At 38.8% G+C, this 19,633-nt stretch overlaps 1 protein-coding gene across 5 annotated transcripts in view; it reads left to right on the top strand.

Moving 5' to 3' along the window:
* The window catches only part of KCNQ5 (potassium voltage-gated channel subfamily Q member 5), a 260,022-nt gene that overhangs the window by 229,317 nt on the left and 11,072 nt on the right, over nucleotides 1-19,633 (top strand). For 4 of the 5 annotated variants that reach the window (XM_052678967.1, XM_052678977.1, XM_052678986.1 and 1 more), the window contains 2 exons: nucleotides 4,869-5,089; nucleotides 17,406-17,514. In XM_052678967.1, the coding sequence (XP_052534927.1) occupies nucleotides 4,869-5,089; nucleotides 17,406-17,514 (330 nt within the window). Of the gene's footprint in view, nucleotides 1-4,868; nucleotides 5,090-9,148; nucleotides 9,153-17,405; nucleotides 17,515-19,633 lie in introns of all 5 variants that reach the window. The other variant, XM_052679000.1, reaches the window with a different exon arrangement.

Here is a 19,633-nt window from a genome sequence, read left to right on the forward strand (position 1 = left end):
CCCCTTGGACACAGCCTGTGGAAGCTGTGCCTGCATCCTATACTGGAAGGTGGAGAAATGCATGTGAAACAAACTATTTGCTTCAGTTAAATTCTACCAAAACTGTTTCTAACCAGAAATGGTAATTTCTAGATGGGTGGATCTTAGAGGATGATGCACTTAATTTATAACTGAAGCATATTACCATTTTTCTTACTTTCTAAAAGGAATTTAAAGAAACAACACAAGTACAAACTGATGATAGAAAATGAAGGAAAAAAAAAGATTCTCTTCATTCAGAAATTGTTTTGATAAAGGAAATTCACAAAAGCCCTGACTTTTTGTTTGGATTTTTTTTACTTAACTATTGTACAGTAAGACATTATGTCCTTGAAATTCTTGCTACTACTTATTGAAGGCAAGGTATGAGATACAGCACTATGTTTCTTGGATTCAGGATCCTAGAATAAGACTGGTGGAGAATTCTTGAACGTTTGAACATCAGACATTATTGTACTACTGACTGCATTAGCATTTGTTCAACTTCGCTTAATTTCCGTAAAATCTGTAGCTTGGGAAGAATCAACATCTGTATTAATTGGAAGTTAACTATGGCAAATCAACACGAACTTTTAACTGCTGTTATTTGTCATGGGTGATAACTTTTGTCAGCTTGAGTTTCTGTCTCGACTCAAGACTCAAAGCATTCTCTCTCACCCTCAGGCCTTACAGTTACTTCTGATTAATTTCAATTTGTTTCTATTCCCACTTCCACCAGCTTGCTCACTGTGAAAAGCTGAGACATGAATCACAGATTTTAACCAGTGGAAAGCAGCAGTGCTGCAGGTCAGAGGCTCATATGGAACAGAGGTAGAAGTTTAGAGATAGAAATGCCCAGAAATGCAGGAAAATAGAAAGAGAAATAGGGGAGCTGAACAGGGAGGCAAAGTGATGTCCCATTAACAAAAAATTATAGTAAGATGCTTAATGGAAGACAGAACTGTGAGTACAGGAGAGAAGAGCAAGAGTTTGTTGACATTTATCAGTTGAAATCTTCTTGAGTCAAGTAATTCTCTTTGCAAAGAACTGTTTGTTCCCGATGCAGTGAAGCTACAGTGACCTCTAGTGTCTCTAAACACCTATTCCTATGATGGAAAAGATAGAATTTGAAAAGTAGAGCTACAAAATCATTTGCTATTGCAGAGAGGTGAATGGCTCATCCGTGTACTGATAAGACAAATGAGTGGTAAAATTCTGCAACTAATCCTTCAGAAGAAAAAAGATAGAGAGAAATCACTTGCATTTCTTCCAGAGGTTTCAGTCGTAGCTCCACTAAAATTTGCTTCAGTTTTACTTATATGAATGTATCCACAGATTGCAACCTGCAAGTATAGAGGAGACCAAAGGCATTACCGTTGCCACGGAAGATTGTAATAGAAAGCTAACATATACAAATGAACAGGAATAAATAATCAATCGCATAAGTACAAGAAAATGATGGACAGACATGTATCTAAAAGAAAATGGAGATAATTGAAAACAGCTGGATTTCTCTCTAACCTTTGTCATTCAAGTCTGATTTAGGATCCTGTGTAATTTCAGAAAGCATTTACACACCTATTTTACTAATTCCTCCTAATAGTTCTTGTCTCTTGGAATAGCATTCAAGTTAAACTTTGGAAATAAATAAAATGATATGTGAATTTCCAAGGGGCATTAGAGATTTACATTAATTCAAAGAATTTTCTTTGAATTTCTCATAAATAGAGAGGAAAGAAAAAAATAGAATGTGCTAAGCTCTGCAAGATATGAAGAATTTGTAGCAGGGCATTGGACAGCACTAATGCAACCATCATTAAAACAAAGTAAAGTGCTTTAAAGGTTTAGTGAACACTGATTCAAGTGTAGAATGCCCCAAAATGCTTGCAAGGGTGTAAGATTATCTCCAGGTTGTATCTCTAGTGCTGTCTCCACCACTACTGCAACAGGTAGTTGAGAGCCCAGAGCCTATAAGGGAAGGGACTTCGCTGCGGGTGAAAACTGTGTTCAACATGCCCCAAAAATGCAGTTAATCCAGTTATTTCTTCATGATACATTATTTATTATTATTCCTCTAGAGATGGGCTCTCCCCTGCTGCAAGTCACACAGTTTATTCCTGTTCAGAGTAGGACCCGGTGGCTCTAGGAACATTTCCCACCAGTCTGAAAATAGGAACAGGGCAAAGAACTATAAGCAGTGTCTTTGCAGAAACTCTCAAGATGTAAAACAGTTTCCAAAGCAGGCTTCCTTAGGAGGCTCTGTTTCTCTTCATGATGCAGCATTCTCTGCATGGACCCTTGGCATGCCTTTACATTGCCATTGCTACAAAGCAGATTTTCTTTGTGAGGTCTGCATTCTGAATTAATATTTTCATTCTCAGTGTTGCACTTTTACAAATGACTCTAGTACAGCTGAAGTATCTACTGTTCCTTTCACCATTGCCTCATTGCTTTGGTTTGGAGAACTAAAGATATTCAGGTTAAGTAGCCATTGTATACCATTCAGTTTTTATTAATGAAATAATCTTGTGCACAAGTCATTTAAATGCAGGCATTGTTTACATTAATACAAATTAATTGACATAATGATGTGTGCTTCTTTCATTTTACTATTTTCATTTTCAATTTGCAGCTACTTAGATTTTATTAAAAATATATATGGTCCACGCTGGTCTTATTTATGGCTCGTTTACCATTTTTTCTTTCATTTTTAATGGCTGTAAAATGTAGAGAGCTGTCCAGAAAGCTTTTTACTTTAAGATTTGTCAAAGATACATATAATTTGACTTCATTTTCAATATCAAAAACTGTGAGCCATAAGAAGGGTGAATAAGATGAAGTCCATGTTGATCCTGTTGTTCATGCTGTGTGGCAACGCAATAATGTAGCTAACAAATATATTCCAGCTTTTACTTTCATAAAGTTGTACAATGCAAAAAATTCCTGAGATGAAATGTAATTTTTATTGAAAACTAAACTTAAGAACTCACTTTTCTTTCAAATAATAGGTTCTGTGGATGTTTTGTATTGAGTATGCAACAGTGTCTAGTACTGCTGGCTTGGGTAACAATTTTCAGTGGAAACAGATTATGTTTCCAACACCATCATGTGTTTATTACAACAATTGCTTACTCTGGGCAAAGGGAAGAAGGGAATTGCATTCAGAAATTATAGGAAAGGTATTCTGGTATTCTTTCAAGTGATTCAACATGCCTTATAGAAATGCTTAGTAATCTTATTGATATGCTCTTTTTCTTTTTTTTCTTTTTTTTTCTTTTTTTGTGTTCTCAAAACTCATCTCAATCTGAGCTTTCTGGCATGTGCTTTTGCCTGCTACAAATTGCATCCTTTCTGCTCTCAGTGATGTTTGTGTTCAGAATGAAATGCTGTGCTATGCATGGACAAAGATATCTGATTATCTCAACATTTCACAGCTACAGAAGTTTATAATTACATTCAATCTCATATAATTATATATTAACTCTGTATTTTCAGGGTGCAGTTGGTTAAACATCTAAGAACCACACAGTGCATTTTAGCAGTAGTTAATTAGATACAGAGTTCGTTTCTCTTGAAAACATATTTTATGGGTGTGCAGAAGTGCAAAGAGTTGAGGGTGCTAGGAAGTTTTTTAACTTCAAGTACAATTATAGTTTGCAAGTAGACAGTCTTTGCTCTAGATGTCTTAAAAGCATCCTCCAGAACCTATGTCAGTGCAGTGGGACTGCATGACCCATTAACAATATACCATGAGCAGCTCCTACTTTGCTCACTTCATCTCTCCCCTGGTCTGAACTCATCCTTGATGAAGATGGCCATTCCCATAGATAAAAAAAGAGTACCAAAGCAGGTACCAAAGACTTCCTTTCTGTTTTCCCTTTGTGCCATCTGCTTGAGGAAGCAACAGACAAAAGCAAGAAGGCTAAACAATGAAAAAGCATAAGTATGTAGATAGGGGGACCACAGAATTTCATCATATGTTTTAAGGTGAACAAAGTTAATTTGAGTATTGAGAAGTAAAAACCCTACATGTTCCACATTTAGATGACTGGGGGGGAAAGATACAAGCACAGAAGGGAACAAATCTTGGCCAGCTGTAAGAATGCAGGGCCACCTTTGTTCAAGCAGTCACAACGTTGACTTTGGTTGGGCCTTAGTGTTTGTCCTGAAGTACCAGTAGCACATGCAAGTAATGAAGTCCCAGCTTAATATTCAGCAGTGACTTCAGTGAGCACAGAGGGTAACCTTACATTTCCATTAATCAGTCATCACTCTCTTTCATGGATGTTTTGTTAATTTTGGTTTTATCTTGTCCCAGTAAGTTCTGTTACAAGACATTATGAATATGAGTGACCACTAACAATGCATATGAAATGCTGGAGGTGCCACATCTTGAAAAAGCATGATGATACTAACAGTATTTTTGCCTGCTTAAAAACAAACAACAAACAAAAACACTATATGGCATGCAATAATAATAGAACACATTTTGTTCTTGTCTATCTGAAAAGATCATCAGAGGTGCACTGAGCTGGGCTGATTAATGTGGGAATAAACCTTTTTAAAATTCAAGGAATAAAGTAAATCCTAGAGATTAATCTATGACAGTTGTATTAAATTTATTTCTGTTTGTTAATTTTAATTTCCTTCCCAAAATTATTTTTGTGTTATGTCTCTATCAGATAATAAGTACATCAAGTCATTTCCATTCCCAAATTATATGTATTCAATGAAATTAAAAGTGTGTAAGAAAAAGGTTTATACTATTGAGAATCTTTAGAATTTGTTTTCTGTTATGATAGAAACGGAATAGTGGAACTAAGAATAAAAACCATTTCTCTTCTTCACAGTCAAAAATTAAGTTTCAAGGAGCGGGTCCGGATGGCCAGCCCACGAGGTCAGAGCATAAAGAACAGGCAGTCATCAGTCGGAGATCGCCGGTCCCCGAGCACCGACGTTGCCACCGACGGCAGCCCCACCAAGGTCCAGAAGAGCTGGAGCTTCAATGACCGCACCCGCTTCAGGCCATCGCTGCGGCTCAAGAGCTCCCAGCCCAAACCCGTGGTTGATGGTAGGAGTTTTTCTGTGCCTCCTTTTCCATCATGCTCTTCTCAGCCTTCTCTAACTGCTCTGGCATACCAGCACGGTGAATGCAGCCCATGCCTGGAAAGCAGGAGGAATCACTGACCCTGGGGGTGTTCAAGGAAAGGCTGGATGTTGTGTTGAGGGATATGGTTTAGTGGGAGCTATTGGTAATGGGTGAATGGTTGGACTGGATGATCCTGTAGGTCTTTTCCAACCTTGGTGATTCTATGATCTTTATATTGGGCTGAGGCTACCAGAAGGCAATAGCCTGCTGCAAACAGCATTCTGACACAATTGTACTAAATATGAATCTTGTGTCAGTGACACACAAAGAGTTAACAGTAGAAAAGAGGGAAATCACAGGTGAACAAAACGCACCCTGCACGTTTGGGTTTTCGCAGACCTCTTACTGCCACCAAGGATACAATCATCTGGCAGAAAGATATATACCAGCAGGTGCCTTAAGTTTTACTCCTTACCTTTGAGATGTTCTATCAGGTAGGGGAGATAAGTGGCTGTAGCAAACAGAAACAGTGTTACCACTTTTATGTATTCCCTTCTATGGAGTATTTTAGATGTGGAAAGAAAACATAGCCTTTCCTGCACCCAGCCTCACTGTGAAAATGAATGCTGCTCCTCTCTGCTCTCCTTCCTGGGAAAGGTTCTCTCCAGTAGTCAAACAGCAACTGCTGAGTCAAAGATTTTCTTCTATAGAAGTTAAAGAGGCATTGATTCTTCTAACCAGAAAGCACTGCCCCTAGTTACAGCAGCTCTCTGGCTAGTCTTGAGGACTCCAGTTGTGTCCAAACTCCTTAGAAATGTGTCCTGCACTGGAAGATTTCCTCACACAGCTCTGGGTGGGCCCCCTGCCCCAGAAGACATTGATGTGAATTTCTATGTTCACATTTTTTCCCTACTTATTAATATTTTGTCCTCTCCTGTGGGTCTCAGGAGGAAAATAAGGGAAACACTGTCTAGCTATAAAAGGAGGCAGTAATGCCAACTATATGGAAAAGGTACACTGTGAGTCATTTGATCAAAGTAAAGAGATGCAACTTTAAGCTTCTTCTGCAATGCTAATCACCTATGCTATGTCCAAATTTGTGGTAAAACTGTCCAGACAAGAGTGTAATTTCATTGCTCACTTCCTTTTTAGAAGTCATTATCACAAACACCTAGGTTGCAAAACAACCACTGGACTGAAATGAACCATCTCTTAGCTGAGAATTTCCTGCAGAACACATCGTGTCAGGGAAAGCCTGGGTAAATAAACTTTTCCTGAAGAACAAACTAGACAAACCAAAGGTTTGCTAAGATCATCTTTTTAGGCTAGTCCTCCCTTGTGGAGTGCTCTTGCATGCATGAATCCCAAATTTGGCTGCACTACAATGAGCTCCTGAGAAGTACCAGCCACTGCTCAGTATCCAAGGAGCCCTCCAGGTCGCTCACCAGCCCCTGCTCCTTTTTGGGGCACGAGCCATGGCTCATGTCCCACAGAAGCCACATGATCTGGGGTGTGTGATGCCTGCCTGGGTTCAGGCTGTCATGGAGCTGTGATGATGCCAATGCTCAGAACTGGGAAGTGAGAAATGCTCGGGGTACCACAAGTCTGAAAGTACCCTCTCTAAATGTAAGCTTCTCATGTAATCAGTTAGTTAGTGCCAGTATCTGTCAAAATACAAGCTAGAAATGACTTCATAGGTTAAACTCCTGTAACTTGCACTGAACTGGAAGTGAACTGAGAAGAGAGCATATTATTGAGCATACTCCCATGGTATCAGCAGCTCCTTCTGTGCCAGTCCCTCAGTCTGCACCTCAGTCAAGTATCTGTTTACTTTTTCATCAGCCCATTTGTCACAGAAACACTTCCGACGTGTAGTCCTGTGTTTTGTCCTGTATGCGCTGTTGTTTATAGCAGTTATCTGCATGAGAAGATCACACTCATTCTCATTGTCTGTTTGATGGGAAAGGTGTCATAAAAGGCACCTTGGGTATTTCTGTAGATAAAAGCTAGTAACAAGAGGGACTTCACTGTTGTGAGTAAGCCCTTAAAGATCTTCCTGCTCCTCAGGGTGAGCCCAAGCTGTTTCCTTGTAAGCAGTTTCCAGCTCCTTGTCTACCCTTATGAACTAGGGCCAACAGATATGACTGATTCCTCATCCGTGGCAGGAGGAGCAGCCTCCATTGTCTCCAGCTTTTAGGCAAATGCCAAGTTTCCACTCTGGGACCCAGTCCAGTACTTCTAGGATTGGTCTCATCAGGTCAATTTCCACTATGCTCACTGCTGAGAGGCAGCTCCCTGCTGCTTTACCCAGTCCACTGCAGGAAAAGACCAGCACTACCAAGCTTGATACGTTCTATTTTTTTTTTCCATTTGTGTTATCAGTTTCATAGTTAGGCACACTTTGACATCTCAGTGGAAAAGATCTGGAGATTATGTATTTAGTTGAGTACTTCTTGAATTTTTTCACTGGATGAAAACACAGCATTTGCAGTAATATTTTAGTAATATCTCTCAGTTCTCAGACCCTCCACTTCCCTTCTGGAGGTATTCTGCAGCCAAACAATTGTTTCAGCCAAACTAGAAGCCATCATTTCTAGATGTAAATCAGTACACAAAACAAGACCCTTGAGTGGCTGTTTTTTTTCTGGGGCTTCTTTTCTCTTTGCAGTAAGTTTAAGGGAAGAAGAAATTACACTTTCAAAAGACCCTTCTGACAGAGGCAATTTGGTACAGGTTCCCCAGTCCAGGATCAAATGATTACATTGGTAATCCAATGAAAAAATAAAAGGCTCTTACTATGAACTTCACTTTTCAAAAGAAAAGACATTCACATATTTAGAACAAGCTCCCAAAGGCAGTGGCCATAGCACCAAGCCTGCTGGAGTTCAAGAAGCATTTGAACTACACTCTCAGACATAAAGTTTCATTTTGGGTGGTCCTGTGTGGAGCCAAGAGTTGGACTTGGTCATCCTGTAGGACCCTTCTAACTTGGGATAAGGTATGATTCTGTAATTCACTTGATTTCACTGTATGGAATTTGGCGTTGTAAGTTATCTTCACTTAGTGCAGGTACACTAGGAACTACCCCTTTATGAAGGTGAAGTTTGCTGAACTCTTCAAAAAATAAAGCAAATGAGCAAATATTACTTATGTAGGGAGTTCAAAAAGGAAGTGAAATCTTTAGTTGGGTGAGAGTGATCTAAGGCAGATAGTCAATTGAGAGATTTGGCAGCATTGACTAAGTTCTAATAAAGGATGTGGCTGGAGTCTGAGCCAAAACAATCAGAAGAAGACTGCTAGAAAAAAAATAAACATGAGCAGTTAGAAACTGTTGTGTAAAGGAAGGTTTGTAATCCAGGCAGGAGTTTATGGAGGCAGCATTTGGCTAACATGACTGAAAATGTAATAGCTTTTCTCTTACACTATGTGTTAACAAAAGCTTATGAACACTCCCCAGCTGCATATTAAAACCATAGAAGAAGAGTTTCTCGGCAGTAAAGCAGGATGCCTCAGCTGCTCTCAGGCATGTTCTAAAAGGATTTTGGTGTAGGAGACTTTGAGCAGCATGACCAAAACAGTTGCAGAAATGCCTTTAATTGTGGGTAGTGACAGCCCTCTGAAACTGCCTATAAAGCATTTATTGCTCTTGCCAAAGTAGGCCTGGCAACTGCAGCAATTATTTCAGCTACGTATGTGCATTTGCAAACTGAGTCCAAACCTGAGAGAGCTTTGATGGCTGGAGAGAGCTTTGGTGGCATGGCTGCAGACACTCCAGAGCATTTAACAACAGTGCAGGGGAGCTAAATTGAAAACTAAGACTTATGTAATCTGATTTTAAAAATACATCCAGTCTCCAATGAAATGTGCCTTGCAGCTGCCAGAACTTTTGCTGGAGATGAGATCCTGCAAAAATTAGTAAAGGTGCCAGGATGCTACATTTCCAATCCCTGTTATCAGTTTGGAAGGGAATTACTACCTCCGAGCAGATCTAATGGAACTCTTCACCACTCAATCTGTGAAGGCCTTGGGAATTGTAAGTAGTCAGGTTTCATAAAACGTAAGCTTGAAATGTTAACAAGAATCATTTGAGAATATTTTACCAAATGGTGAAGAGGTAGACAACAGGCTAATAGGGTCATGCCAGACAAAGCCTTCCCACAAGAGCTGCCATGCCACAGGGGTGCTTATGCAGCTCACCCTGATGAGCTCAGAAGTCTTTGCTGAGCCCTGACCCGTATGGCCTCTTCCTGTCCCTATGTCCTGTTAATACAGCATGGCTTATATCCCTGCACACCCAAACAGGCACAGCTAAGCTGTCAGTGGGGAACAGCCCCCAGTACACCAGGCTTCTGTGGAGAGCACTCCCCTTTCCAAACATATAGTTGAGCTTTCTTCTGCTTGCTTCTTTTTGTGAGGAGCAGAAACTTCTCCTGCTTAAATCCAACTCCAGTGTTGCGTGGCCAGAGCTTAAGGAATGAGCTGATATTATGTTGGATATGCAGTCCTCAAGAAGGGACAAAAGTGCCCTTCTATACTTGTACACTACCATCCCATGATGGATATTGTGCATTTGCTGTAAACTAGATGTTGTGTGGCTTTTTGAAAAAAGCATCAAAAGTGTTCAGCACCAAAGATATTACAAGCATATTTCATTTGATTAATTAAAAAGAACTCTCTAAGGGATTATTTGATTTCTGCAGCATCTCTGAACATTATATGCTTGCATGACCTCTAGCCTTTTACTCCCTACAGAGTACTTGCTCAAAATCCTCAGGGTAGAGTATATTACAAGAACCATGGGAAGAATGCAACTGTGCATTTCAGCCCCCATGTCCTCAGTTACTACCATGTAATTTATGTATTGCAAAAATGGCAGGTTTTCCTTCCAGTAGCACAAACATCTTGACCTCATCTGTGGTTCACTTGAAGTGGCAAAGATCCTTCGTTTGGTTGCCTCTGCACCTCCTTTAGCTTTAATTTGCTGATTCAAAATGTAGCTGCATGATGTGAAAACCAAGCTGCTCTATTTGTACAACATGTGATGTGACGAAGTAGCATTTTATTAGCAGTGTGCCAATTTGTGCTAGGCAGTAGATTTATTTTCTTGTGATTGTTAAACTCCATGATAGAGCTGTCATTCATTACATTTGCAATTGTAATTAATTAGAAATGTGCTTTAAAATAATCTAGCAATCAGATCTAAGCTCTGAGTCCATAGGTTTTGAGCAATTAGATAAAGAGGTCCTCTCTTTATCATGTGTCGAGTAGCCTGCCGTATACCTTTACTACCTGAACTGAGTGCTCAAGAATGGTCATGATAAACAGGTAGTGATTAACAATCTCATCTTCCAGGACCTGTGATAGGACTTCTGAACTATTGGTCTGTATGCTACGAGGACATGCAAAGAGATAGCAAATTAGACATGATATTAAATTCATTAGTCTGCAGTTGTAGGTCTTATCATATATCTGCAACTTCTTTTAGAAATATAACTACAACCACTTGTGTGCATTGTACATAAAATGTCAGAGAACTGTGTCCAGTGCTATGATGGAGCACTGGAACAGGCTGCACAGAGGGATTGTGGAGTCTCCTCTGGAGGTGTTCAAGATCTGCCTGGACGCCTGCCTGTGCAACCTGGTCTAGGGAGCCTGCTTTGGCAGGGGGGTTGGACTGGATGATCTCTAGAGGTCCCTTCAAGAGCCTACAATTCTGTGTCTAAAAAATTCACTACAATCATATGTATACGTGAGAAAAATTGCTCTAGTGTAACCTACCATTTCTCTTCTCATATGACATTCTAAAATTGCTGGCCAGCGTGCCACTGTTTATAATAAGATCAGCAATTTTAACTGCAGAATTGTTGTGTATATAATGAATTGTCTTTAGGAGGTCTCCTGGTTCTCCAGATCATCGCTCAAAATGAACAGGACTCCTTTTTAATTAAGCTGCGGGAGCTGTTCCATGCAATATTGCCAGCACACAAAATTTCTGAGAAGTTAAATAATAGCTAAAGATAGTTGAGAATTGTTAGCAGGGAATGTTAGAATTTTAGATATTTGGAACTTGTATACATTATGTGATAACGGATATAAATTAGATTTCTGACCTTAAAAATTGCATTTAGAGAGGTGGGAGACTAAATAGCTATACTCAGTTTGCATGTAAAAAAAAATATTTTAACAGTCCTAACTTCTGTTTTTGCCAAATCTGAGGGTTTTTAGAAATTTTTTCACTTATAAAATGTTTGCTGGGTTAATATTTTATACTGCTATACTGGTAAAACTTCCTATTGCACTATAGCTACTGAATTCCAGTTCTGATATCTTCATCTGCTCCTTATCTGGAAATCTTTGCCTCTTTAATGAGAAGAGAAAGGAGGAAGAGATGAGTTATGCCTACAGCACTGCTGCACTCCACAGAAATACTGTGTATGGTTTAGGCTGAGTATGTACACAAGGCAGAGAGAGTTCTTTAAATCTGGTGCAGTGATGCTGCTCTCCTCCTTCGAGGAGACATCAGTTTCAGATGTCTTCAAATGTCATCATCTTTATTGCTTCTTTCTTGATTTTTCTACTTGAAAACCATTTTAGACTATGGGGATTTTTGTGTATTTTTTAGACCATTATTAAACACTGAAAGTGAAGAGCAAATCATGGAACTTGTCCTGCCTCCTTCCTTCTTTAATAATTAGAGAGAAACTTTTTTTTTTTTTTTTTTTTTTTTTTTTTTCCAGGGATCAAGAAAATAAATGCATTATTCACTCCCTTGGGCCTCTTTTTTTTCTGGTCTCTGCTCTGAAAACCATGTAAACATGTACTGCTGCCTTTCCCTGTTTGGGGAAGCTTTGGGCATTCTTATCATTAAGCAAGTAATTAAGTTTTATCCCAATTAGGGTTGCTTTCTTCAGTTTCCTACGGAGCTTAGCAAGCAATCATGGTAAAATGATTTATGTGAACTATTTTTTCAGAGAGTCAGCTTGATGATGCTTTAAAGCAAAGGAAAATTTGAAAGAGCATCACTTCTAGGGGTAGTGATGGAAGCTTGTATTCATGCTGCAAACAAACAGGAAAATAATGAGAGCTGGTGAAGAACTGAGAATCTTTATGAAACATTTAAACAAAGTTACTAGGCTGAGTCACATTTTATTTTGATTAAGAGAAATTATATTATTTGTGTGGACATAAAACATGAAGGTGTCTATAGCTAGGGTAGTTTTTTGAGGGAAAAAGTAATTGAGATTTTGTGAAACATTCTATGTATTGTGACATTTGTGGAAATAGTAAAATTGAGGATATGACAATATTTTAGAGAATAAGGGTTAAAAACCTAACTTTTCACAGCAAGTACTGCAGGTACAGAACGGTACTTCAAAGGCAGTGCAAAGTGAAGTGAAATGTCCCTACCTTATGGGCATTCTGAGTTTTAACAAGGGGCTTGTACCTCCAGATATCCCTTCCAACCTCAACAATTATGGATTGTTTGAGCCTCAATTCCTATGTTGAGTTCTGAATTTCCAACATTAGTTATTAAGTATCATAGAATCATAGAATGGCCTGGGTTGGAAGGGATCTCAAGGATCATGGAGCTCCAACCCCCTCCACATGCAGGGCCGCCAACTTCCATAACACCAGACCAGGCTGCCCAGGGCCCCATCCAACCTGGCCTTGAACACCTCCAGCAATGGGGAATCCACAACCTCTCTGGGCAAATATGGCTTGCTGTAACTAAGCATCTGTGAAAATTAGGCCACCAGCTATTTTTCACTTGAAGTCATGCATGAAAATGGAAATCATTCAGATTTTTTTTTTCAAATCAGTGTTGTTGGTTTTTTTTAACAAGTTGAAGTAAGACTGCATTGTATCATGAATAATTGAGGGTCATCTGCAAGCTGTCAACTTTGGGCACCTATACATATTTTGCCTAGTCTGAGAGGTGAGTACTTAACCTCAACAAAATGACTTACATCACCCATACAAACAGCTCAAGCTATCTCCTGCAGATTCACAGGAAGACTGAAGCACATCTGTAGGCTTTGAAAAAACTAATGAAAGGGTCTACATTGGGATCAATACTGAAATGTTAGGAGCGTTACCATAGGCTATTCATGGTGTCTGCACAGGCACTTATTAGTGTTGGACTGTTGATGTTAGCAGTTGACAGTTCCAGAAAACAAAGACAGGAGTAGAAAATATTTTCTGTTCTGTTCAAGGGCACATAATTGCTCAAATATTACTGACATTGAGATCATGAAGCTATGAGGGTGATCAGAGCAGTGATACAGTTTTCCCAATTATGATGAAAGGATGTAAGATACGTACGGAAATAATAAATCAAATCTTGCACATAACTTCTGCACAGAGTCATATGAAATGCAGCTACATACTGATAATTTTTTTGTTAGTGGCATATAAGGCTACTGAACAGTGTAATCTTTATTCTGTTCATTTGGGGTGATCATAACTGAAGAGTTTGCAAGAAGAATGCATAAACAGTGTGACAAACTGGGAAATATGCATGTAATTTTAATGACATTAATGCTTCTTTCTATTTGTTGGTAATTGCTTACTTGCTGTATGTTAATTCAAAGACTGCCGTTAAGGAAGAAAGGAAGAAATTAATAAGAGGCAAAGACAAGACAGTGACCCAAAGTAAATAACATCAAAGATTGTAAGATACTCGCAGCTGGCCAATGAGTTGTGAAACAAATACCAGTTTAAATACTTACACAGACAGACTGAAGCTTAGGATCAAAAGACATCTTAAATTGTAAATATTCTGGTATTAGAAAAGAGGAATTGTTTCCGAGTTGTTCAACTCCTTCTAAGGAGAATTCCAGGAGTATGTCTTAATGCTGTACTAAAAGGTGCATAGGACATTGGAAGACCTGTTTAGCTAGTGGCAGAGGCTCCTGGAGAAAAAGCCAGACTGTTGCTAATCCTAGGGAGGCCTGGACCATGCATGGACCCTAATGGGGAGCAGGAGACATGGCTAAGGGGTACAGAGATGGGGAAAGGAGTAGTTGTGTTCAGGGCTAAGCGTGAGCTGGCACTGGAGGGCCTGCCTGCCCTTAGGAACCAAGGGTAGGAACCTCTCTGAGGACAGGAGGCAGCGCAGAGCAGGGCTTGTCAGAGGCCGGAGCTCAATCCTGTCTGGGAACTGGCAGTGATTTTAACAGCTGGAGCCATTGCAGGGGCCAAGCTGGCCCCAGCATAGCCCCGACCTCAGGGATGAACTTGAGAGAGACAGAAGTGATACAAGAACATCTCACCTCATAACTATGTTGTACACAACATGAACTTCCACTGGAAAAATTCATCAGAATGTGAACTTCGAGTTCAGTGGCTTTTTAAGCTGGATTTTTTTTTTTCCAAATTCTTACTATGTATTTCTCAAACCTTTTCCCAAGTCTGCTTAGTATTAAAATGAAACATGAATGTTTCCCATATGAATCAAACAAGGTTTATAGCTTTTCTCAAGTTTTATTGACATGTAGTACTGAGCGCCTGCTATAATGGAGGAAATTCATGTCAGTGGGAATATTAGAAAAGAAAAAAATTATAAGAAGGTGATTTATTAGGAGCAGTATCTCTTCTTAAAGCTGGCTTAAATTTATAAGAATTTTCCAGCGTCCGTTTAAAGATTTTGCTGATTTTGTATCCACATGAGAGCAACTTGAAACTCTAATTGCACCATACTGTTCTCAAAACAGTTCTGCAAAGATACGCTGCATTAAGGAGGACCTTTTATTAATGAGACTGCACTTGGCAGGAACTGTATCAGTGAGATAATCATATAGAAACTGTTTATTTTAAACTTTCAAGTTGGAGTCTCCTGTTTCACAAGGGATTATATGGCTGTAGTTCTTCTGACCTTAGCAAAATTATCCCTAATTTACACCAGAATAACTGATTTTGTTTACAACCCTAGCCAGCCACTGGAAATACCAGTAATGTACAGAACTCAACTTTTGGTACGGAATTTAGGAATGAGCTGGGAGATTTCAGCACTGGAAGGACTGGAGAGGCTAATCAGACATAACATCTAGAAAGTTAGTGTCATGGTATACTCAGCATCTCTGGGGATGCGGTTTTAAATACTGTGTATACCCAAAAACCTAATTACATAATTTATTTTAGCTAACTATAGTTTTTGGACAGAAATGTAAATATTAGTTAGGCAGGAGCAGTGAAGAGATACGATACGCAAAGTCAGTAGTAAAGCTTTTGAAAGAGCGCCAGTAAAAAGCACTCTTAACATCATTGAAGGCTTGGCTTACAACAATGGCAAAGAAGGGAAGATACCAGTTGTGTATGAAAACTTCATTTTTATGATGTAAAACTGAATTTTTTTAAGGTTTCATTTGATTATTCAGTGCATGTAATTGAAGACGTTACTGTCTCTGCTATAAGCCATTTCTATTGTGTTAAGTTGATCTGTGAAAGAAAATTGTTTTTTGTTCTTCACAATTATGGTAGATGTCCATCATGGATATAACAGTTCAGCAATAGTCAAAAAAGAAAATATGTTCTAGAGACTAATGAACTAGGCAGAGTAGGCTCTGTTTTGCCACAGATAGATGGCCTTAACCAAAACACTTGTTTTCTATATCCCTCTTTCTGTTCAATAGTAATACTTAGGTTTTGTCAGGGGTGGTTTTAGTTCATGAATCCCAGAAAACATAAAAGTGATCTTTGCTATTATTTCCTGTCAGAACAGCGCCAACCATGAAACTACCGCAACACAAGGTTAAGGTCTTATGAGGAATTGAAAAATACCACAAACTTATTTTTCAGCTTCTGTCCAAAAATGTTCTTCGAACTAATGACCTTTACATTTTAAGACTCTTTTAATATTTTAGCGCATAACTTCTAAGGTCATATCTCATCAAAATAAATTACTATGGCCAAATATTAAATCTGTAAAGACAATGCATCAATACCAGATCCAGAAAATGCAGCTTAGTACAATGCTGTTTATTTTAAGATAGTATTCTGATTAGATTTAAAAGATGACATGAAATTTCTGTGCATTTCAGCATGATGAAGAATATTTTTCATCTTTAATTTGCAATCTTTGTGAAATGGGAACTTGCAAAAATGTCCTGCAGATGTTTTTGTTTGTGGATCAAAATTGATTACATTGAAGTCATCTGAAATGTTTAACTTGCAGTGTTTCTGAGTGACTGAGCCTATATTTTAAATAATAGCATGAATATGGGTAGGGATGTAAGACTGTAAAGAAATCTCCTTTGTTATTAAGGAATAATGAATTCCATCCTTTTTTCTCTATTTCATGTGTTATTCCTTCATTTTCCATTCTCTTCTTTATGAAGTAGAAACACTGAGGTGTTAAAATGCACTTACCTTCCTTCTGAAATTTTTCCTGGACACTTGGACTTGATGCAGGTGATGAGAGACTGTTTGGGAGAAAAAACACCTACCCTCAAGACAGGTTTCCTCTGTCTTTCAATATATGTATGACATGGGCATCCTGCCTTCCTTCCTCCATTCCCATTCCTGTGCATTTGGAGTTTGTAAATCATCTTGGTTGCGCATCCTTCCCTTTTTTTCTTGAGAACTCAGATACACGGAGCCCTTCTGAGATTTCTAATTGATTCACAAATGGTAACCCTGCAGGGCAATGTTAGGAAAGAACAGAGGATCTATTTTGTTCAGGCAAACAAATATATTAACTTGAGTGCCTGCTGCAAAAGAATACTGCAGAATCTACATGTCTGTGAAGTTTAAGGGGGCGGTTAATCTATGATGAGTATCATTCTCTATTCATTTCTGGCAAAAAGATATTTTGTTTATTTTTTACCTGTAACTAAGTATTGCATCATTGCACACCTTCTTAATAAATGAAATGGATCTTCTCCTTTGTCTGAAAAGTTCATTCATGGCGGTAAAAAAATAACAATTTAATATAAATTCAGTGTATTTTGCTTCTTTGATTTATATCTGCTAACTCACCGCTTTCACGTAAGATAGAGAATGTGATGAACAACACTGAGATAGTATACAACTTACCAGAACTCACTATTCATTTGTATGAAAAATAACAGGGCTCTCTTCCCTTCTAAATTCTATCATTTTCACTGAGGGCATCCTGGTCCTTTTATGACACAAGCCTAAACACAGACAAGCATGTTATATAATTCATTAACTGATGAAGCTTTTTAATACTCGATTTGTAGTCCCTGTTTTTCCTGTATGACTGTGCAGGCAGCTAGAAAACAACACTAAGGAAGGCATTTTTAAATGCTTATTGTTTGTTCTGTTTTGTATATTGTAGCTGACACCAGTCTTGGAACAGATGATGTTTATGATGATAAAGGGTGCCAGTGTGATGTGTCAGTAGAAGATCTCACTCCTGCACTTAAAACTGTCATCAGAGCAATCAGGTGAGTAGAAAATACCGAGTGAATAAATATTTCAGACTTCTGTAATTAAGGCACTAAATAATTGCGTGTCAATTAGTTGAACATATTACACAACTGTATTTGTCACATAACTAATGCTGATATGGTTTACTCGTCCTTTGTCTTCATCGTTTCTCTTCCATTGTCCGCTTTTCAGTTTCCAAAAGTATCCTATGATTTGGCTACAAAAAGAAAGAGAATGATAAGTGCTGGTTTCTAGTATATTTCCTGTAATCGAAATTACTGTATTTAATTTTGATGTAGCTTTACTGAATGTATATCACCTTGCTCGGAAAAGTTACTTCCTTCAAAGGTTTACATTTTCATTGCATTTCCATATTCCTGAAACTGTCATCTGGCTTTTACTGCAACTTTCTTCTGGTACCAGCAGGATAAGGACATTCATTCAATTGTGCAAAACCTTGCCTGCCATTGAAGTAAATATTACCTCAGTGATTTAAAACTAATAGTTACCTTCTTTTCCAAGGAAGTAGAAAACTACATTGAAACTTATAAAATTACCAGTATTGAATGCTTAAATTTAGTATTCACCCTCCTGAGACTGCCAAAGCTCTTGTACTAAATATTTTGAAGTGAAATTCCTGACAGGCAAACCTGCCACCATAAAGAGTAAACTGATAAGCAAAGAGAGCTCTGTTGTCCCCTGTCTGCCTGCAACAAACCTGGTGCTATGTCTGGGGGTTGCCTGCTGGGCCCTGTATCACACTTGGTCACTGCTTCAGGAGACAGGCACCAGCCACAGGGGGTTTCTGCAAAAAAACAATGGAAAGGTGTTGTTTTCTTAAAGGGGGATTCTTGCCTTAGTTCTCTCAGTGCTAGAAGAATGAACTCAAGTTCTTTATCAAATAATTTATACAATGGGAACCTGCACAAGCTGCTTGTATTTCCTTCCCCTTTTTCCACTGATTGCCAATGTAGACAGATAGCTGGTAAGGCAGTTTCTAATTCTCTTCTGCAAGCCAAGGCAGCTTGACAGATCACTTGCAGATGTCTGTTCCTACCATCTTTCCAATCTGCCTGGAAATGACCTCACAGAACGTGTCAGATACCAGTTCCATGCCCACAGCCACTGCGACGGGCTACTTAAATGTCACTGCTGTGAACCATCTCTTGTCAACAGTGCTTCAACAGGTGACAGAAATCCTTATATACTGTGAGCGTTCAGCTACAAGGCAGACCTGTTCCTCTGAATGGAAAAGGTTCAAATTCGGAACAGTCAGCATATATTTTGGCTCTGGTGCCAAAGATGCTTGTCTGGGATGTTGCATTTTAAACAGACTGGTTGAATCCTGGCTCCAAGTGCACCTTGCCACTGTACTGGCAAATGATACTAATGGCCATCTCATTCTTAATACTGTCCAAATTCCTTAAAACTTGATATCTTAGTACTAGCTGAATTACTGGGGCTTCTTTTCAAGGACACCACTGAATTGTTTTCAGTGCATCACCCGCGTCTTTTCACAGAATCTCAGAATAACTGAGGTTGGCAGGGACCTCTGGGTCCACCTGGTTCAAGTTCTGCTCAGGTTCTCTTGGTAGTTATCAGCTCTAATGGAAAGGTGCTGAATTCAAAGGCCATTGCTGGCAAACTTCCTCCACAGGATCATCTGAAGAAATTTTCTAAAAATATCAAAGATGCAGCAGTCTCATTGTTTCAGTAATGCACTATTCAACCAATAATGGTAAACTTGTTAGATTATCTCCAATTTTGTGTACTCCGCTTGCTAAAGAATTCATTTCACCAATGGGGTTGAGAAGAATTTTGCATTTCCACTTGCTGTCAGCCAAGAATCTGTAATTTCTCCCTGCAAATGTTAGTATATCACATCTTTCTTCAATAACACATCTTTATTTGAGACATTTAAAGCATAATAAGCAATATTCTTCAGACTTTTGTTAACCTTAACCTCCCAAATTCAAGAGACTGATAATTCAGTTTGTCAGATAGCTGATACTCCTCTTTCTTATTATTCAGAGTGTCTGTTACCTGACCACACTGGGATCTATGCAAACATCTGAAGAAGGATCTGAGACACTACATAGTAACTGTAGAATTTCAAGATGATAGCATCTGTCCATA

The sequence above is a fragment of the Tympanuchus pallidicinctus genome, unplaced genomic scaffold (assembly GCF_026119805.1).
Source record: "Tympanuchus pallidicinctus isolate F22 unplaced genomic scaffold, pur_lepc_1.0 scaffold1, whole genome shotgun sequence".
NCBI lineage: Eukaryota > Metazoa > Chordata > Aves > Galliformes > Phasianidae > Tympanuchus > Tympanuchus pallidicinctus.